General features: G+C 36.8%; 1 protein-coding gene across 3 annotated transcripts in view; it reads left to right on the top strand.

The window, feature by feature from the left end:
- LOC150096825 (septin-7-like) overlaps nucleotides 1-20,101 on the top strand; it is a 394,847-nt gene that overhangs the window by 112,230 nt on the left and 262,516 nt on the right. For 2 of the 3 annotated variants that reach the window (XM_090407844.1, XM_090407843.1), the window contains exon 1: nucleotides 10,377-10,870. The exons of the other annotated variant lie outside the window; for it this stretch is intronic. In XM_090407844.1, the coding sequence (XP_090263970.1) occupies nucleotides 10,511-10,870 (360 nt within the window). In that variant the 5' untranslated portion in view covers nucleotides 10,377-10,510. Of the gene's footprint in view, nucleotides 1-10,376; nucleotides 10,871-20,101 lie in introns of those variants that run through there. 3 annotated transcript variants of the gene reach the window in all.

Raw genomic sequence — 20,101 nt, 5'->3', positions numbered from 1 at the left:
ATACAAATTTCCACAAGCTGATTTGTCTTGTAATCTTCAAAAGTAGTGCTCGTCCTTAGATTTTTGGTTAACTTTTTTTTAACTTAAAAGTTTTCTCGTAGCTATGTTGTATCATATGGTCTATACTGTTCCAGATAGTGTAGTCTACATTATTAGAAATGTCATCAGAGTAATTCCGGCAATTAACATCACTAGCATTCAGTACGTACCTGATATGTTGGATCCGTTCTCTAATTAGTGCCAATGAAGTTTTGTGGTAAATTCTTTTGGCTTGTATAAATTGAATATGTCCTTTGATTAATAAGAACTTAGGGATGATTGAAAATTCCCTATACCTTTTGAGGAATGTGAGGTGGTTCAATAACTTGACCTTTCTGCATTTCTCTTTTTCTAGGTACTGTACTTTGTGTTTCATTAGACTGTTTAAAGTATTCATATTTGGTCATGAAGTGTTAAAATATGACTAATTATTGTTTATGTGACCATATTAATACAACTATATAACCCCCGACAACAAGAAATAGTCTCCCAGTAGAGATCAACAGTCATCATCCCCTTTATGGATTCGGTTTTCACCAAAATAGCGAGATTGTTAAAAGCTCATAACATCAGAGTTGTATTTAAACTAACTACTAGCATTAGACAGGTGTTAAGATCTCCTAAAGATAGTGTTCCATTTTACAAATATCCAGGTGTGTATAATATTCCATGTACATGTGGCCTTTCCTACATTGGACAAACTTCCAGAAGCCTCGAAATCAGACAGAAAGAGCATGTTGGAGATGTCAATCATAACAGGACGATCACCTCCGGTTTAGCGCATCACTTTTCAACTTCTAACCATACTATAGACTGGGAAAATAGCTCTATGCCCTACATAGACGATGATTTCAGACATCGATTATTCAAAGAAACAACAGGCAGCAACCTAAACAGAAATCAAGGTGCCATATAATTGGAAAAATTTGATCAATTCACTCAGTTTGACGGAACTACAGTACGCCAATAATCATATAACTCGTGTTCAGGACACTGACTGAAGATTCGCAATACATACTGACATTGTCACGTGAACGCGTCAACTGAGCTACCTAATAGTTACTGACGGTTTTGTATTTTTTATCCTTTTGTGCATATATCATATATTTTTTTGTGTTACCGTTCAAGCCTTGAGAAAGCTAGACAGTTGCTAGCGAAAGCTATACAATAACGCCTACCAGTTCTAGCGAAACTGGTAGGCGGTGGTCACATAAACAATAATTAGTCTTATATTTTAACACTTCATGACCAAATATGAATATTTTAAACCAGGGGTGGGGAATCCCTCGCCCGCGAGTCTATTTCAATTCGTCCCTTTGCTGATGTACTCGTATGTACATGTAAATAAAATTTTATAATAATTTAAATTTATTTAAATTTAAATAATTAAATATACAAAATCAAAAATAACCATATTACATAAAATATGATCGTCATACGTCTGGCAACCATCAATGAACTACAATCTCGCCAATGAACTACGAGTAGCCGTCTCATCAAGGGAGCGGCTAATATTTCTAAGCTTTCACAAAAAAAAAAAGCAGTTTCAGCCTTCTCACTAAAAAGTTTAAGATTGTTATAATTATATGTCTACACAATCGTAATTAAAAGATACCATATCAGATGAGAATGTTGCACATTTACTTATTGAGATATATATTGCACACTATATACGTATAAGAGTTAAAATTTGCCAGTCGCGCGCAGAAGTTTTTAAATTAGCAATTTTCGCCCTTGATACTAAAAAGGTTCCCCACCTCTGCTTTAAACAGTCTAATGAAACGCAAAGCATGGTGCCTAGAAAAAGAGAAATGCAGAAAGGCCAAGTTATCGAACCACCTCACATTCCTCAAAAGGTGTAGGGAATTTTCAATCATCCCTAAGTTATTATTAATCAAAGGACATATTCAATCTATACAAGCCAAAAGAATTTATCACAAAACTTCATTGGCACTAATTAGAGAAAGGATCCAACACATCAGGTACGAATTGAATGTTATTGATGTTAATTGCCGGAATTACTTTGATGACATTTCTAATAGTGTAGACTACACTATCTGGAACAGTATAGACCATATGATACAATACTAATTACCACCACTTGCAGCAAAAACTAAAATACACATTGTTTACTGCTAATAATTTTACCCCCCCCCCCACAAGCGAAAATAATTTCTTATTTTCGTTTACTAATCTTCTCAGCTTTTGTTTATTGATATCCATTAATTAACACAGGTTAATATAGTACGCCCACAGATACGAGACCCTTCGACACTTCTGCGCATGTGAAAAGGAGAAACCATTCCGATAATAGGGTAATCAGTCCGTATTGTGGGATGAGTTTATTAATTAACTTCTCTTTTATGAATATTGCAGTTTTTAAAGTGGTAACTATTTTGCTTGTATAACATGGCGATGTACGAATTGGTGACCAATTCGTACATCGCCTTATTTCTTTCTCCCCTTCAACATGAATTGACTCTTCCTGGCAGTCTGCCAACGATAGCTCCCTTCTGTGGTCGGACTGTACCTCTGTTACTTAATAGCGCGTTTGCTCGCTATTGTCTCTCTCTCCTTTTTTTTTTTTAGTCTCCATTTACATTTCATTTTTCGCTTTTCACAGACATTCATACTAGGTAAGCATTGATATATTTAAGAGGAAACTCAGCTTGATTGAAACTGGAAACAGTGGAGTGTTACACTGCAATAAGTGTCAACTACGAAACTAGTGACACCGAAGGGAAAGGAACGGAGTAATATTGAAGCCGAGCCGACTGCCTCATTACATCACGTGTAAAATATGTCAGTTTTCGTAAAGTGCACTTTCTGCTCGAGCTGATATTCGCCCCAAGCAGGAATTTGCCTAATCCCGGTTCGGAAATGAACAGTTTTCTGTTTGTTACCAAATGTTTTTTTATATCATTCCACACAGGAGATGCTGCAAGACGTATAGCAAACAAATGCTGTGCGCACGCACGCTAAGATTAAGAGCAAAGTAAATGGTAGATATTCCTCTTAAAGAACTGGAGGTTGTAGTCTTCGGAATAGTTCATAGGGAAGGCTGTGACACAGAACTCAGATAGGCTGAATGAAAGGTGCTGGGAACATCTGGTTCGTTGAGTCAACAGTTGAATCGTGAGAGAATGTTGGCAATTGTTACTCGTGTTGCTGTAGTTTTAGTAGAAATTAGGGTGTAATGGATGCTGTCTATGCTGAACAATGCCCATGGAAATATCTGTAGAAGAACATGCAGAAACTGGCTGCTGTGAGACAGTGGTTAAACAGTCTGTGAGAGAGTTGTTAGTCAACTGAATTGCTCTTTTCTGAACAGCATCAAGGATTTTTAGAGAGGTTTTAGGTGCACCACTCCAAATGTATTCCAGTATTGAACCTGTATGAATTTGTACAGAGTAAGTAATAGATGAAAAATGACTCTTGAAGCAAAAGAGGATGTCAGATTTTCTGGAAGTTTAGGATTCTCTAGAAGTGATGTAATTGTGTCAGGAAAGGCTAGGCATGAGAGTCAGTCCTATAAGAGAGACCTGATCTTGAGTATTGTCAAAGATATGAGTTGCAAGCAAAAAGACAACGTTTCTCTCCAAGTTTCATATTCCTAGCGACTATGCGCCCAAAATTTTTGCTTTTAGAATTTCTAATTTACAGTCAATTTTTTAACATACTATAAAAATGAATTATACAATAAATCATACTTGTCACTTATCTGGTTAGTAATTTCTCCAATGTCCCCACTTCAATAATACTCTAACCCATTTCAACTTAATACACATTGATTAGTTAGTTTTATTCTGCATCATGGTGGCTAGCTTACTCTGACCTCAGCAAGTTACAGAGGCATATTTATGTAGTTGTTGCTGTTTAGACCAGGTTTTTCCAAACTTTTCCTACGACGGAACTCTTCACAAATCCTGAAATTTTAACGGAACACCTTGGTATAGAGTCGAGTGTCATCGGTCTCGTATTCAATGTAAAGCTAAGCGCACACTATCGCCGAAGCAGGCTGTATCGCATCGCAAAAATGCGAGAGCGCACACTACAGGCGTGCCGAGCCGCATCGCATTGACCTTGCTTGTGACTACATTTCCTAGAATAGGTACCTCTGTACTTCACTAGCGCTCGGAGGTGTCGACAATGGGCGGCTGAGTCAACGCCAGCGCGCGCTGGCCTTAATAGCACAATCCACACGCAAAGTGAGGAGCGCCTGATTTTCAAACATGTTTGAACTTGTCGCAGCATTTAAAACCATTCCAGGCTCATATTAATTTTGATAATTTTTCACGGAACACTTATTCACTTTCCGGAGAACACCAGTGTTCCTCGGAACATAGTTTGGGAAATACAGTCACTTGAACTCATGCAAACTTTAGATGGGGTTCGAACAATAGGTGGACAGCGCGAAGGTAGATGCTTTCGTCTTATTATTGTCTGTATACGGGCTTACTTTTCATGTGTATAGGTATTATCAAGAGCACACATCTTGAGCTCAATTGGTGAGATTCCATCAGTTTTCCTGTTTTCAATGAATCCCCCCTCTGATTTTGAAAGCCTCCATAACCAAGTCGGTAGTGATTTCCTTTGGTTGAAAAGATCTGGGTTTGAATCCCGTCTAGGACGTGAAGAACCATTTTAGGACTTTTCAGCTGAAGACGAGTTAGCCGGTATTATAGAAATATAGTTATTTTATTTAGCGGACACCTGAGTTTTTCATCCTGCAAAATAAGCAAACCGGTCAGAGGAACATGCAATTTATAAACACAATACTCTGGAATCATAGTGCCTTAATTACTTCTCCATAATTTCGAGCAACCCAACTTTGGTTGTTTCTTCAACATCAATACAGAGGAATTTGTAAAACTTTAAGAATTCATACATGACTTTTTAAGAAAATATTTCCGTTGGAATAAGAACAAAAAAAAAAAAAGTTAATTTTCTCTTCCTCTAATCTGAATATAACCCAAGAAACCGACATTTCTGAAAGCGGATGCATTAGGAGATTGGTCCATCTGTGCCACGAGTTTCTGCTGCGAGAATTTCAGATATTTATTGTATAAAGAAAATTCGAATTCCCAATCACTACCCTGGGCTTTGTTGCCAATTTTTTTCACTTTTTCTATAGAAATCATTTCGTAGGTTGCATGTCTCTTTAACATGCAGAAGTTCACTAAATACTTTATCATTTTAAAATAAACATTTAAGTAACTCTTAGTGTTAAGTAAATAATTTTTGAGGAGTAATGTATTTTCTTTTTGGATGTTCATCCGCAATTGTAGCAAGAACTTAATCTAGTTGTGAACATTCGATTTTTCAAAAAAGTCTAACCACCACATGTGTAATTTATTGAACACTTGTAGGTCCCAGTCAATAACCAGTATAATAGTATCTTTAAATTATGTTGCTCTGTTGCGTTTGTCCTGTGCGTGCATATCGTAATAGGAGCTCACATTGTAAGTGGTAATTAAAGCCCCTATTGTCGAGCACGTGCACGTTTTGTATCTGAGCCTCATTGACTAAAAATAAATACCCCACTATTTCTTATGCTGTGCTTTTCAAGTGTGCTGAAGATTAGAATCTGGATTTCCGAAGTTTTTTTTTTTTTTTTTTTTTAACTCTGTCATTTCCAACGGGCGACTAAAGGCTTAGTCGTCGTAAAAATTGAGCATCCCAAAATTTAAAAGCGTTTCTTTTATTCAAATACAATCATACGCAGGAACTGTAAAAGTAAAGTAGTATTTAATTTTTATTTCCATAGTCCCCGTTGATTCTAGGGAACCGGGTTCTCCAGTAAGTGATATATAAATAACAAAAAGAGAAGAAAAAATAAAATAAACAGGACCACAATAACGGACACCAACCATTGATCTTGTCTGTCTGAGATGTGATTTATTTTCTTGGGCCGAAAATTATATGAAAATCCAAAAAGATTGGAATTTGGAATAAAAATAGGTGTTAATTCTTATGACCAGACGGATTGTTATTTTCTTTCCACTAATACTACAAACTTCCCGTCGACGTTTTCGTTTTCCTAGCACTTGGTCATTCAGAGACATGGCAAATGCATGCCTCTTGGCTACCACGTCTAACGTTTACACACTTGTTTTATAGGTCGAACATACAAACTCCACGAATTTGCCTTTTTGAAACAAGTTACCCGTCTAACATTGTAGCTGCGGAGCATTAAAACCTATTTAATATATAACTGAATACCATGTACACTTCTTTATGTACAAAATGCCAAATGGACAACAACAAAAAATAGTTTTGTCTTTTTTTACTTAAGTATAAAGAGCTAATAAGCTTCATTTCGGCAATGAAAACATTACAAAATTAAGGGGATATTAAATCCCACATAGTTTTAAAACCGAATAAGAAACTCAAAGATAGGAATCAGAGAGTTTCTTGCCGAATATAGTAAACTATAAAGTATCGGCGAACACTAGCGTTAGCCAATGCAAGTGATCCTAGTACGTAGTACAATCTCGGGCAACTCGTTGCAAAGGTGAGTAAAGTTCAGATCGCTATTCTTAGGTATTTTCCATAATGTGAAAACACGTTTCCCAGGAAATGTATACTGTTATTACATTATGGAGAGTATATAAGTTCGAGTATAAGGTTCGCAGAGTATATAAGTTCTTTTCGCTATACACTTTGGTATCAATTTGGTCTAGCTACTCACTGATGAAGCCTCAAAAAAGGCTGAAACCGGTCTGGGTAGTGACCTCCCTCCATAATGTAATAACAGCATACATTTCCTGGGAAATGTGTTTTTACATTATGGAAAATACCTAAGAATAGCGATCTGAACTTTACTCACCTTTGCAACGAGTTGCCCGAGATTGTACTACGTACTAGGATCACTTGCATTGGCTAACGCTAGTGTTCGCCGATACTTTATAGTTTACTATATTCGGCAAGAAACTCTCTGATTCCTATCTTTGAGTTTCTTAATCGGTTTTAAAACTATGTGGGATTTAATATCCCCTTAATTTTGTAATAGTTTTGTCTTATTAACAACAGAGTTATTACTTTGTTAATTGGATGTGGTTAATAAGATAACCACTCTAGTAGCGACTTTTGCTTAAGAAGGATGAAACGTGTGCATTTATCAGCCTATATATTCTGTCATTTGAATCCCTATTTTATTATGAACCTCCCCGACTGAAAATTTCCTTGAACGGAGCAGAATCCAAAATTTTTTTGGAAGAAGATACAATGGTGTGATGTTTGTGTCACGGTGGGCTAGATATGAAAGACAGATCAAGAAGAAAAAATTAATCTTGACTGGGGTGCATTTGTCATTTGTGCATTTGTCAGCCTATATATTCTGTCATTTGAATCCCTATTTTATTATGATCCTCCCCGACTGAAAATTTCCTTGAACGGAGCAGAATCCAAAATTTTTTTGGAAGAAGATACAATGGTGTGATGTTTGTGTCACGGTGGGCTAGATATGAAAGACAGATCAAGAAGAAAAAATTAATCTTGACTGGGGATCAGGATATTATCCGAAGTAAGGAGGGGTGAAGTAAGATCTTTCGAAAAATAAGATATGACTGTTTATGGTAGCATTGAAATCTAGATTATCTTCGCTCCACTCGAGAATGGCGTAGAGATAATCTAGAAAATTTCAGTGCTTCCAAAACAAACTACTTAATTTATTATCTTCGTGCCTCATGGCATAATTTCCGTGTCTCTGATCTATATGCGGCCTTAACATTTCTATTGAAGGAGACTTTATTTTGGTTCAAATGATTTCTATATATTATTCAGTTTTTTGAAAGCAGTATTTGCTTTTGTCAATCTGTTGTTGCATCCTTGTTATTTCCGCCTTCAATATCAACATTAGCTTCCAAGTATGTAAAATTATGAACTTCTAGTGCATCGATTTTAATTTTTTTGTGGCACATGTTAAATTTAAGAACTCTTGTTTTATATAACTTATGTTTTCTTTTGTTGGTATTAAAATATGTATTTTAAGACCAACATTTTTTTAGCTGTTCTGCACAGTGCCTCCTATATATAAAAACTATCATCTGCATAATCTAGATCTTCCAGCTGCGACGACATAGGATTTCATTTAATTCCTTATACCTGTAATTTTCTCATAATCCAAGCAGTGACTATGATAAACAGTAAACCAAACATTATACAACCTTGTCTCACACCATTCCAAGCCATTCTTATGTTTGTTGTGTAATAACACAGCTTTCCGAATATATTCAAGCCATCAATGTTGTGTTATAATCCAATGCTTAACACTGATCACTTTACTTCATATTGGTGAAGAGACCAGTGTTTAAGGGATTGGGTTATAGACAGTCTGAAGACTGTTTGAATTATTGGAGCGCTACAATAAGGTTTCTCGGATGAAGAAAAAGAATGGAGTGCACTGTCATTGGCAGAACTATGGATATGATTTCAGCTTCTTTATTCAAGAGGATAAAGAAGCGGCGGAAAGAGTGCAAAGAAGAGTTATAAAGATTATATCTGGATTATGGGATTTAGATTATGAGGACAGATTGCGAGTATGTGAATTTACAGACTAGTTAATGAGTGTCGAGGATATCGTCTGATGAAATATTTCTTTGTATGGAAGATGATAAGAGAATACGGGGGGGCATCCATGGAAGTTTGTTCGCAATCAAGAAAGGGGTAAGAGCTAGGTTTTTCTGTCTCAGAGCAGTGAGTGAGTGGAATAGTTTTCCTATTACGTCCCAAAGGCTCATCGAGGGAGGACACCTACTCTCTGTTCCACCGCTCAAATCCACCAGCTACAACGAACCGCAACTACAATCATCATATACACCAGCGCCATCTACCGCCCACTACCACCACTAGTATTTTCGGAGACAATCACAAACATCCATGCCCACGGCGGGATTCGAACCCGCAGCCTTTTGGCTGGAGAGCGGATACTCTAACCACTCGCCAACCAAGCCGGCAAAAAAAAAAAAAAAAAAAGTCTGGATGGGGTTATTGAACTAAAAGCTCTGGTCATGGCTGGGTAACGGCAATAGCCAGCCTCAGTTAAAACTTCATTAGCTACAGCATTGCGTTCTGTTACCCGGTGTATCCACCCTGGAAAATACACGCCGGAAAGCACTTTTCCCGGAGATTCAAAATGCTCTCCCAAGGCAAAACTCTTCCGAAATCTTAAGCCCCCCCCCCTCAGCGGTGACAAGACTCGGAAGAAACCTCAAGAGAACAAAAACTCTCTTTCATTGAGTGCATCTAGTGTGAATGATTTTAAGAGAAGGTATGACAGCTGGTTTGGGTGATTTATAGCCTTTCTTGATAAGTTCATTTTAATCACATTCTTCTAAGTATTTGTTTATTCACCAAGATATGATAGCTTTTTATAACACTTATGATTTTCAATGTCCACTCGATGGTGCACTTGCCTGTTCCACGAGTTTTCGCAGATATTCTGGATTTCTTCTTCACTTCTGACGAGCATCAGCGTGCTCTTAGGTCTAATGCTCTCATTAGAACAGATTACCATCCGGCACAGATTACTGTCACAGTGCTATATATAACAATACTATAACAGATTATCTTAATAATAAAATTATTAGATCATAGGGCAATGTTCCATAAACTTACCAAACCTGTTTCGTTGCGTAACACAGACTCGTCAGCTTAACGAAAATTTGTTCTTCTATAAAAGGGTTTATCAATTTAAATTTTCAGTATTCAAATACGGCTAAAAAGATAAATTAAGTTTCTCTCCCAAAGGGGAGTGGGAAGGAGTAAGAAAAATGTTAGGCTAATAAATATATAAATAAATAAACCGTTAGTATTAGTTTTAATACAATTTTTCTATATATATATATATATATGTTCATTCATTCATTTGATTACTGAACACAAAATTATTAAATTTTGTCCCCATAGTGACAACTACAATTTTTAAATAAAAATTGTTCTTCTACTTTAATTTAGAAGACGGCATCAATTTGAAACAGTAATTTGAAATGTCATAAAATTATATCACGTTTAATATATGATAAAGTATGATGTCATTTAAGACTTCGTTGCACATTTTTTTTTTAATTTCGAAAAACGTTTAAATATATTCAACGACGCCTACAACAGCATGCCACTGGTAACAATTACCCCAGCGTCACAGTTGATCTGATTAGTTTTTTTTTTTTTTTTTTTCCCTTCCTCCTCTATTTTTCCCCCCTAGTGATGAAATGACCTTTCAGTTCACCTACCGCACGCCGTTTGTCTGTATTTCCGTTCGTGTCGCTAGTCGCAGGCGACTACAGCTTCTGTAAGTACTAGCTGTTCGTCTCTTAGACCGTGTATGTTACCGATAAACTACTGATCTAGACTGGTGTGCTTTTGTCGCAGCTCCGGAGTATGTTAAGCTGATCTTTCGCTTTGTCTTAGCTGATACCATTGTAAGTTGAACTTCGTTTATCGCATCAGTCCATCTTATACATTTTATTCAATGTCCCGCTCGGCATTATTCACTACTACCCCTGTAAGTTCAGCTAGTGTGGATGGAAACCGCAGGGCATTTCAACGCTTCGAGGAACTAGAAACACGTGGTGATACTGCTGGTGCGACTTTCGGGTCGGGGAGTGCCTTCAAGTCTCCAACTGGTACGTCTTCCGGTTTTCGTGAACTACGTACTCCATCTCCAACACGTCAAGCATCTGCTAGTAACTATGCAGGACCTCCGTACCGATTTGCAAGCATCGAGCGACTTGTTCAGCGACAGAAAATTTATGATGGTAAGTCGACTGCCCCTACCACCGGATCTGCAGGAGATAAAACAGATGCACCAACACGTGAATATACAATCTCCGTAAGTATTCAGGGCAACCTAAACTAGTTTTCTTGCTGTGTTTATTGATATTTGGTATCACGTGGTGTTCTCATTAAAGAAATTTCTAAGTTGAGTGAAAATGTCAAACATTCAACCTTGCTTACTTTTGACAGCCTAGTTTTCAATTCTACAGTTGAAAAACGTGTACTTGACACCAAATAACTGCAATAGAAACCTCATATACTTAATTTGAAGTAATTAATATTTATTATTTAAGCATTTCCTCGCTTCTGAATAAAAATTAAGTCCTATGAAATGGTCCAACTTTTTTTTTTCATCGCTAATTTGTACTTCATAATTTTAAAATGCACTATAAATTGCTTAAAATTTTGTATGACATTTTTCTAATATAATGATTCCGTGTGCATGTGACGGTAATGGGGGAGGACAGTCTCTTCCCCCGTTTTCACAAACAGTTGAACATTCTAAACTTGATACCTTTTGAAAAGAGTCATACAAATATTGACAGACGATCCTTATCGTTTTTCAAGCAAGGTTGTGGAGCTGGTCTTACACAGAGTACTTTTCTTTCTGGAACTTTATTTTTCTTTCCGCAAACTACCTTAGTCTATTATGGCTCCTCTTCCTTATTTCACAATGACAAGGTTTAAGATAATCTTGATCCTCTTGTGAGATTTTCATTTAAGTGATGACGTTACACCACTTTATTTAAAAAAAAAATGCGGATGAGTCTCAGGTACATTGGACTCTCGGTGCGTGTAGTTTTTTGGAAATTCACGCGCTTGTGTTTCAGCTTGATGTGATAACAAAAACTGAGATTTAAATAGTGAATAGAATTCCAACACGGAATTCCAGGCGGTGATTTCGATTAAAATATTTTTCTCTAGTAATGGTTGATAATGAATCCAAAAGTTCAATGATATTATCTATCTATCTATCTATCTATCTATATATATATATATATATATATAAACTGTTCTGCTACCTTTCTTCCTTATCCACTAAAACTCCAGGGTATCACTCTGTATATGCAGTATTCCAAACTCGCCATGTGTATTTAAAATTTGCTTATCGAATGGAAATAATGCACTAAAATCTACACCAAGATATACTGTGCATATCTTGGTGTAGATTTTTAAGAAATATAAGGGACATGCCACTTATATTTATAAATATTCCAAATTGCATAGTGAAACAGTAATCTGAGAAAAATTGATAGGTTATGTGTGTGCTGGATGTCGTCATCCTTACATCAGTGAGAGGAACCTATTTATCAGTATTATTATTTCGTGATTTTCCCCCCCATTAAATTGCATTATTTATTTGTACTAATTTATGCCATTCCAGTAGATAACGTATTTTTTTTAACAAAAAAGTTCAACCCCTCCTCCCCCCATTTAGTAAACTCCGCGTTCGCCACATCTGCATGTTGTGTGTGTGTGTGTGTGTGTGTGTGTGTGTGTACGCGTGCGTGCCCATACATCATTTCTCACAACGCGCCTCAGTAAGCGCATTCAGAACATTAAGTACCGTTTAGTTGAAAAGGACTGTATTCATATCCCATATAGTAATAAAGAAACATTTTCTAATTTTCTAAAAAGTTAATTTTTGCGTTTTGCTTTCCTTGAGGGATGCGTCTGTGGAAGAAAATCAAATACATAAATGAAGATGTTAAAATCAAGCCAACTACAACATTCAAACAATGATAACGGATAAAACGAGTAAATAGTAGTGATTATTGCTGTACGGGTATCTCCATGGAGTCTGAAGATATCCACATATCTATTGTGCCTATCCTTGACTTCATTGACAGATAAGCACTCAAAAATAACTCGGGCAACCCATTCCACTCATTCACTACTCCCCAAGCGAAAAATCTAGACTTCACATCCTTAATAACCACTCTTACTCAAATTCCAGGGATGACCTCGTCTTCTAACCACTCTGGCGAAGTGCTGAAACAATTCCTCTGCATCAGTCCTATCAAACCCTTTCGGTAACTTAAATGCTTCTATCATATTCCCTCTTTTGTCGCCTATCAACCAACTTTTGGAAACCACAAACTTTCAGTCTCTCCTCACAGGGAACATTTCACAGACCACCGCTCACCATCTTAGTCACTCGTCTCTGGATCTTCTGCACCACTTCATCATCCGTATGAAATTCAAGTGAGCAGAGCAATCCATATGTTGGCGTATCCCATCTTCTTTCTGCTTGTCATTGGGTTCTTCTTCATGATTAACCAAGTAATCCTATGAGCTACTTTGGACACCATACAGTATGCCCTCTGAACGTTAGCTCTGTCTGCCAACATCCCCAAATCTCTAGCTATTCATTAGATTCATGAAGTACAGTACCATCAGTGTGGTACACAGCTTGTAATATTTTTATCCCAAAATGTGTAACTTGACACTTTTCCACATTAAAACTGACTCCCCTTAACTTTTGTTCTTACTTTTTTCATCCTGCAAGTTTTCTACATCGATTTAATTAACTATTATTGCTATCTAGTTTTGCATCATCGGCAAATAACTGGGCGTTTATCTTCAAATCATTTTCTGTATCATTTATGTACAGATTTAACAGTAACGGTCCAAGCACAGACCCTTGGAGCACACCACTAAACACTTGCTTTCTTCTAGAATTCGCTTCTTCATATACCACTTTTTAGTATCTGTCAACCACTCTCGTATCCATAGTTTCATATTCGAGTCATGTATGAACCAAATTGCTCCCTGAGCAGCATCGAAAGTTTTTAGTGCATCACCCCAAACGTGCGAACAGCATTCTTAGGATGGACGGATTTGAGATTTTTGTAGTTAGTGGCTGGATAGGTGAAAAGAATGTTCAATTTTTTAGATGCCAAGGAAGGTACTGATGTGATGTGTTTATGCTAGAAGAGGCTGGAGGTAAATATCAGTTCAAGAGGAGGGGGAGATCCGATCCGATCCAGACCCCTCTGTAGAGCTGAGATCTCTTTTACGAGAGGAAAGGCAAAACAGTGTTTTCGTACCACCATCCTTCAACGAGGCATGAAATCTCACTGTTTAAGGCAATGGTTAGTTGCAGATTATCTTGAATGTCTGAGCACTGCATGGATTGTCGAATGATATAAGGAATGGATGTACTATCAACAAAAAATCTGTGGATAGGAAAAGTGGCGATTGAGAGTAGGTCAATTATGTATAGGAGAAAGAGAGTAGACGATGGAACAGAGCTCTGAAGCACTCCTACATTGGTGCCGAAGTTGAAAGAGAGGGATCTGTCAACCGTGGAAAGCAGTAAATGATCAGAGATCCAACTGGTCACCCAGTTAAAGAGGGTGGCAGTACACCGAAGGAAGGCAGCTTACTGAGCAGGCCTTGATGTCAGATACGATCAAAAGCTTTGAAAACGTCAAGTACGACACCATATGTTTCTACGAACCTTTCCGTGGCATATCTAGTGATAGGATATGTAGGCTGTCAGCTTGGGAACTAGATTAGCGGAATTCATACTGGTGGTCACTGATTAACTAGTGTTGCTAGATAGTTTAGTTTATTTGATTACTTTCTCCGTTACTTTAGAGAGGAGTGAGGTGATAGCGATCTGTCGTTAGTTTGACGGCTTTTATCAGTTTTGGAATAGATTGGATGTATGTTTGCTTCCATGCACTGAGGATAAGTACCAGCTGGGTATATAAAATTCAGGATGATATAGGACAGAGATTAGCTCTGGAGTACAATGTTTGAATACATTTGGAGACGCCATCGGGATCAGAAAACTTTTTTAGTGTCTAAATTAGTATTTTTCTGATGTCTTTTAGTCGAAAAACCACAGGAGTTTTTTTGGGTATAACTCTATGAATATTAAGTTCGCTGCCAGCATCAGAGAAAAGCGATCATCCTATAGCCAAATTTTCCTTCTGTTTTTGATATCTATCATCATATTAAAACGTATTGTTTAGGCAGCGTTTGGATAGTTACAGGAGAAAAGAGGCCCTGAAAAAAAAAGTAACGTGTTATCCCTGGAAGCGTTTTTTTAACACGTTAACGATATCATAATCGTATTATCACAGCATTAAATCCTTTCGTCTTAACGAAATGTTAGATCTTTGGACGGAAGTTGGCGAGTCTCTGGCATTCACAGTGGGGCATGAAGGAACGTTCATCCTTTTGTACTAATCACTAATGTCTTATCAAGACGCAAATTATCTGAACCATTGGATACTAGAAATGAAAAGCTCATTTTTTGTGTATTACGAGTATATCTCTGAAATAATGCCTCCTCCCATTCCCTCAAAATCTTAAATATCAGCAATATTAAATAAAAATGTGCCATAGAGGGAAGTAAACTCTTGACTATATTAAATAATGAACTCATATTAAAACTAATATTAACTCGTATCTTGCTAACTAAATGTATGTGTAGTATATTATAAACTGCATTATAAATGGAAACTTACATAAACTTTACACAGACCGATAGATCACATGTCGTATGCATACTTCCCATATTCTTTATGCAGCTTTTGATGTTTCCCAATGCGTTTTGATTTGACTGAAGGGATTATTATTATTTAACATGAGAGATATTTAAGCTTGTTACCAATCAATCTGAGTTATATTGATTATTATGATTGTCGATGGTGCAGAAGGAATGAAGTAGGATTTGTGGGTCTGTGTTTGAGGGAAAGAAGGATTTGTATAATGCTGATGGACTATGGGTTTGGTGTTAGGTGTCTAGAGAGCTTTATTCGTTCAGCATGCTGAAGCGCATTCAGGAAAGCTTAAAGCAGTTAGGGTGGAATCAGGTGAGTTTGTGTGAAGGTACCCAATGAAGTGAGTAAGTGTAAAAATCACTAAGTGCGAAATCTAATGTCTCAAGCAAAAAATATTGAATAGGGTAATCAATTCAGGAAGTAAGGGTAATTGGGGTCCTAAAGGAATGCTTCAATTTCTATATACTAACGCCAGAAGTATCAGGAACAAGAGGGAGTATTTTTTGGCATTGATTAGTGCAATCCCCCCAAAAGTTATAGGCATTAGTGAGACTTGGCTAACAGCAAATGATGTAGTTACAGGGATAGAATATGAAGGGATTAGTATTTCCAGGGAAGATAGAATGGTGGGAGGGGTACTGCCCATGACAGAGGATAAATTGCAGCCAAAAAGAATAGGAGATAGGGGATATGATGGCTGTTCATTTGGAGCAGTTTGGTGTGAGCCAGTAAGACGAAATATACAGTTAATTGTTGCTGTAGGCAGTGGGTTCCACGGATGATCTCGAAGACATGCATCAGTAAATTAGTACAATAAGTACATACCAAGTAATTATTATGGGGGATTTCAACTATGGAGATATAGATTGGAAGGAAGATGTAACTTGGCAGGAAGGAAATGAAATTTATACACCTACTGAGAGATAATTATTGAGGCAACATTGATGAATGGGACCAGGGGTGTTAGAGTAGTGGACCTGGTCATAGGATCAGAAGAGCTATTTATAACCAAAGTGATCACATTGTCTCCCAATGCGTCCTCTCTCATCCTGCAAGGGAAGGATGTTAGTAGTGTTTGGGAGATAGTTAAGGAACATCTAGAGGAAGCAATATTAAATTGTATACCTAAGATAAGGAGGGTTAAATAGGTAGGAGTTAAATGGAGGAGTGATATCATTAAGCATGAGCCACAGAAGAAGAAAATTCTGCGGTGGGTATATAAGGAGAAAGGTGACCAGCATGGTAAGGAAGACATCAGGTTGCGAGAAAAATCTAGCTAAGCAGGACCAAAGGAAATTCCAAAGAGTTATTTCGTTATGTGGCAAGAGGAAGAATGACTGTGGAAGATTAACCTTAATACGTGCTGATGATGACGAGGTGATAGAAGCAGATAAAATACAGTCTGACCACAGATGAAAGAACCCTCGATACTTCTGCGCATGGCAGAAGAAAGCGAATTCAGTTTGTAATCAATCCGTTTCATGAGATGAGGTTTTTATTATTACACGTCGGAAAATTAGCTGTTTTTTTTTTTTTTTTTTTTTGGATAGTCTAGTTTTTAAAGTGGTAACTATTTTGCTTGTATTAGAGTTTCTAAAATTTTACTCATAAAGCACGTGATTTCGCGTGTTGATGACGAATTCGTATAGTTGAGTTGCTGAGTGACCACTTTGCATGGGTATGTCATCAAAGTGAGCTTACTTTTGTGACCTCAGTCTCAGCTCTGGTAGAGTTACAAGGGAATGGAAACAGGGCAAAATACTTCCCTTGCATAAGGGAGGTTCTAAGACTGCAGTAGAAAATTATAGACCAATCAGTAGCTCAGGAGTTGGTAGTAAAAGTACTGAAAAAATTGATCAAGAAGAGAATTCAATAATTGGTGGATAACAGTATGATACTGTATGAGGCTCAACCTGGCTTTGTGAAGAGGCGGTCATGCGTTAGTGATTTACTTTTTATTATGGAGTAACAGCAGACTTGGATAAAGGAAATGACTATACAGTGATTCTTGTGGATTTTGCGAAGGCATTTGACAGAATACCACATGGAACTCTATTACACAAATTAGAAGAAATGAGGAGGGATATGCAGAGGCGTAGCCGGGGGGGGGGGGGCACTTTGAACTTTTGCAGTTAATTCTAAAATACAGTCTCGAGAACTCATTTCCAAATATTGTAATACTACTCCGAATTTTCTTCACAATTACTGTAAGTCTAGCTGGTTGTGAGAGCAGTTTTTCTAAATCAAATCGATTAAGAATTACCTACGTTACTATGAAATAGACTTCGCCAATGTCATCGACGATTTTGTTAACAGAAAGGCAAGAAAAATAACATTTTAGAATGTTGAAATTAAAGTTTTACTTCAAAAATAAACATAGTGTTTTAATTTATTTCACTATACGTCATTTTGTCTTTTTATAGTATTTTTGGTGTGTATTGAGAGTGGCGGCAAACTCAAGGACCGACCCGGGCGGCAATAGCACTAGCTACACCACTGGGGGATATGACACTGGTTAAGTGGATAAGAGGGTGGCTGCTGGACAGTTATCACAAAGTGGTATATGGAGGGACAGAATCAAGACGAAAACAGGTGACTCGTGGTTTGCCACAAAGTTCAGTGCCGGGACCCCACTGTTTAATTTGTACATAAATTAAATACGAAATCACCTGGAAAAGAAAATATTCAGTTGTTTGTTAATGATGCGAAATTAGGTAGTGTATAAAATAATACTATTTACTCGAATATAACTCGCCCTCGCGTATATCTCGCACTCCTGATTTACTTTATGAAAATAAAAATTAAAGTTTCGCATATAGTTCGCACGCGAAAAATTTAAAACTAAGAAATAATGTTATGGCACTTTCAATTTTTTTTTCCAATTCGGTTGAAGAGAATCAGTATTTTAACTTAACAATCGTCGGCATTACTTTGTCGTTGAGTCGCGCAATCTTTTGTTAATACCACACCGATCATATGCATAGAGATGGAAGCAACCAGTAGAGGAAATATGGGAGTGAGAGTATTGACTTCTACCTGATCTTGGATTGCGCGTGGGTGGGTTAAGAGACGATTATTAGAACTGTTGTGCAACTGGATTTTGAGAGGTTGGGGCATGATTTCGCCAGAAATAATTTAATTACAGAAGCATTGTCGCTAAAAGATTCAAATGTATCGCGTGATGAAGATGAACGGCCTATCGCGTAAATAACATTGATAATTAAAATTTAAATGCATTCATTTTATAAATAATGTGAGCAATTATAAATTTATACAACTGTGTAATATAAATTAATATAACTCGCACTTTTTTTAACTTTAAATTTTGGAAAAAAAAAGTGCGAGTTATATTCGAGTAAATACGGTAATTAAGGCGATGTTGAGACCTAGCAGGACGATTTAAATAGGCTGTCAGTATGGGGAAAGATAATAGGTATCAGGTTAATGTGGCTAAAATGTAAAGTTAGGCATTTTGGGATAAACAGATTACAAATTGTGTACCAAATTGATGGAACTGTACTCCACGAAATAGATGAAGCTAGAGTCTTTGGGTTGGTGGTAAACAGAGAGTTAAAGTTTAGAGGACATATTGCTAAGGTTGATAAAGTATCTCATAAGATTACTTGGCTATTGAACAACACACAAGTGGAATTAAGTAAGTTGTTATTCACTTTATAAGGCCAGTGAAGAAGATTCAGAGGCGAGTGACCAAGATGGTGAATGGTCTGTGGAATGTTCCCTATGAGGACAGATTGAAAATGTGTGATTGTAGAAGTTAGTTGATAGTAGAAAAAGAAGGGATATGATAGAAACATTTAAGTTGCTTCAATGATTTTATAGGATTGGATACAGGGGAAATATTTCAACACTTATCTAGAGAAATGAGAAGAGGTCATCCCTGAAGTTGAGTAAAGGTGTTGTTAGCAGGGGAGTGAGGACTAAATTCTTTACTTGGAGAGTTGTGAATGGGTTGCTAGAGTCAGTTGTGAGTGCTTTGTCTGTTAATGGGTTCAAGAAGATTGTATGGATAAATAGATTGTATGAATAATTTGGGCGATGAGCCTTCGGATTCCATGGAGATGCCCGTACAATAATAATAATAATAATTATTATTATGAAACTTAAAATGATCGATGAAAGTGAACGTCTTTATATTAATTGGCACGAAAGTTTGCATAATTTTTTTTGAATGTACACATTGAAACAGTCGATCAACTTCATTATATCCACCCGCGTGGGATGTCCGACCGAAATCCATTGTATCAAAGGCGTTTATATCCGAGATTAAAGAAACAACTACACATTATTTATTTTCATTACATTGTCCAACTCTTTGTTGTTTTCCATAGCAGTAGAAAGAAGGGCTGTCATTTGATTGGTTTGAATTTCATCTAGAATAGAAAAGGTTTATTCCATAAACCTTTATAAAGGGTTTTTATCTGAAACCAGGTTGGCCCAGTAAACATGTGCAATCATAGTACTCGCCTCATAACCTTAGTTATTAAGCCAGAAACACCAGCTCAATTTATGTTAAATTTATGGAAGGGGGAAGAGCTATTTTAGTAATATTAAATGCTCATTTTTACGGGTCATTTGCACTAAATAAATAAATAAATAAAACTAAAATTAATAACTTACAATTTTCATCAGAATAAGTATCGTATTTTGAATGTTATCATATATGCGCAGTTTATAACACGAAGTTCATTTTCTTACTCAAGTTCACCTTCATCTTTCGCTATCATCTATTAAAGCATGGTTAGACACAG

The sequence above is a fragment of the Typopeltis vanoorti genome, chromosome 18 (assembly GCF_054136105.1).
Source record: "Typopeltis vanoorti isolate ZY-2024b chromosome 18, IOZ_Tvanoo_1.0, whole genome shotgun sequence".
Taxonomy (NCBI): Eukaryota; Metazoa; Arthropoda; class Arachnida; order Uropygi; family Thelyphonidae; genus Typopeltis; species Typopeltis vanoorti.
This window is presented reverse-complemented; position numbering and strand designations above follow the sequence as displayed.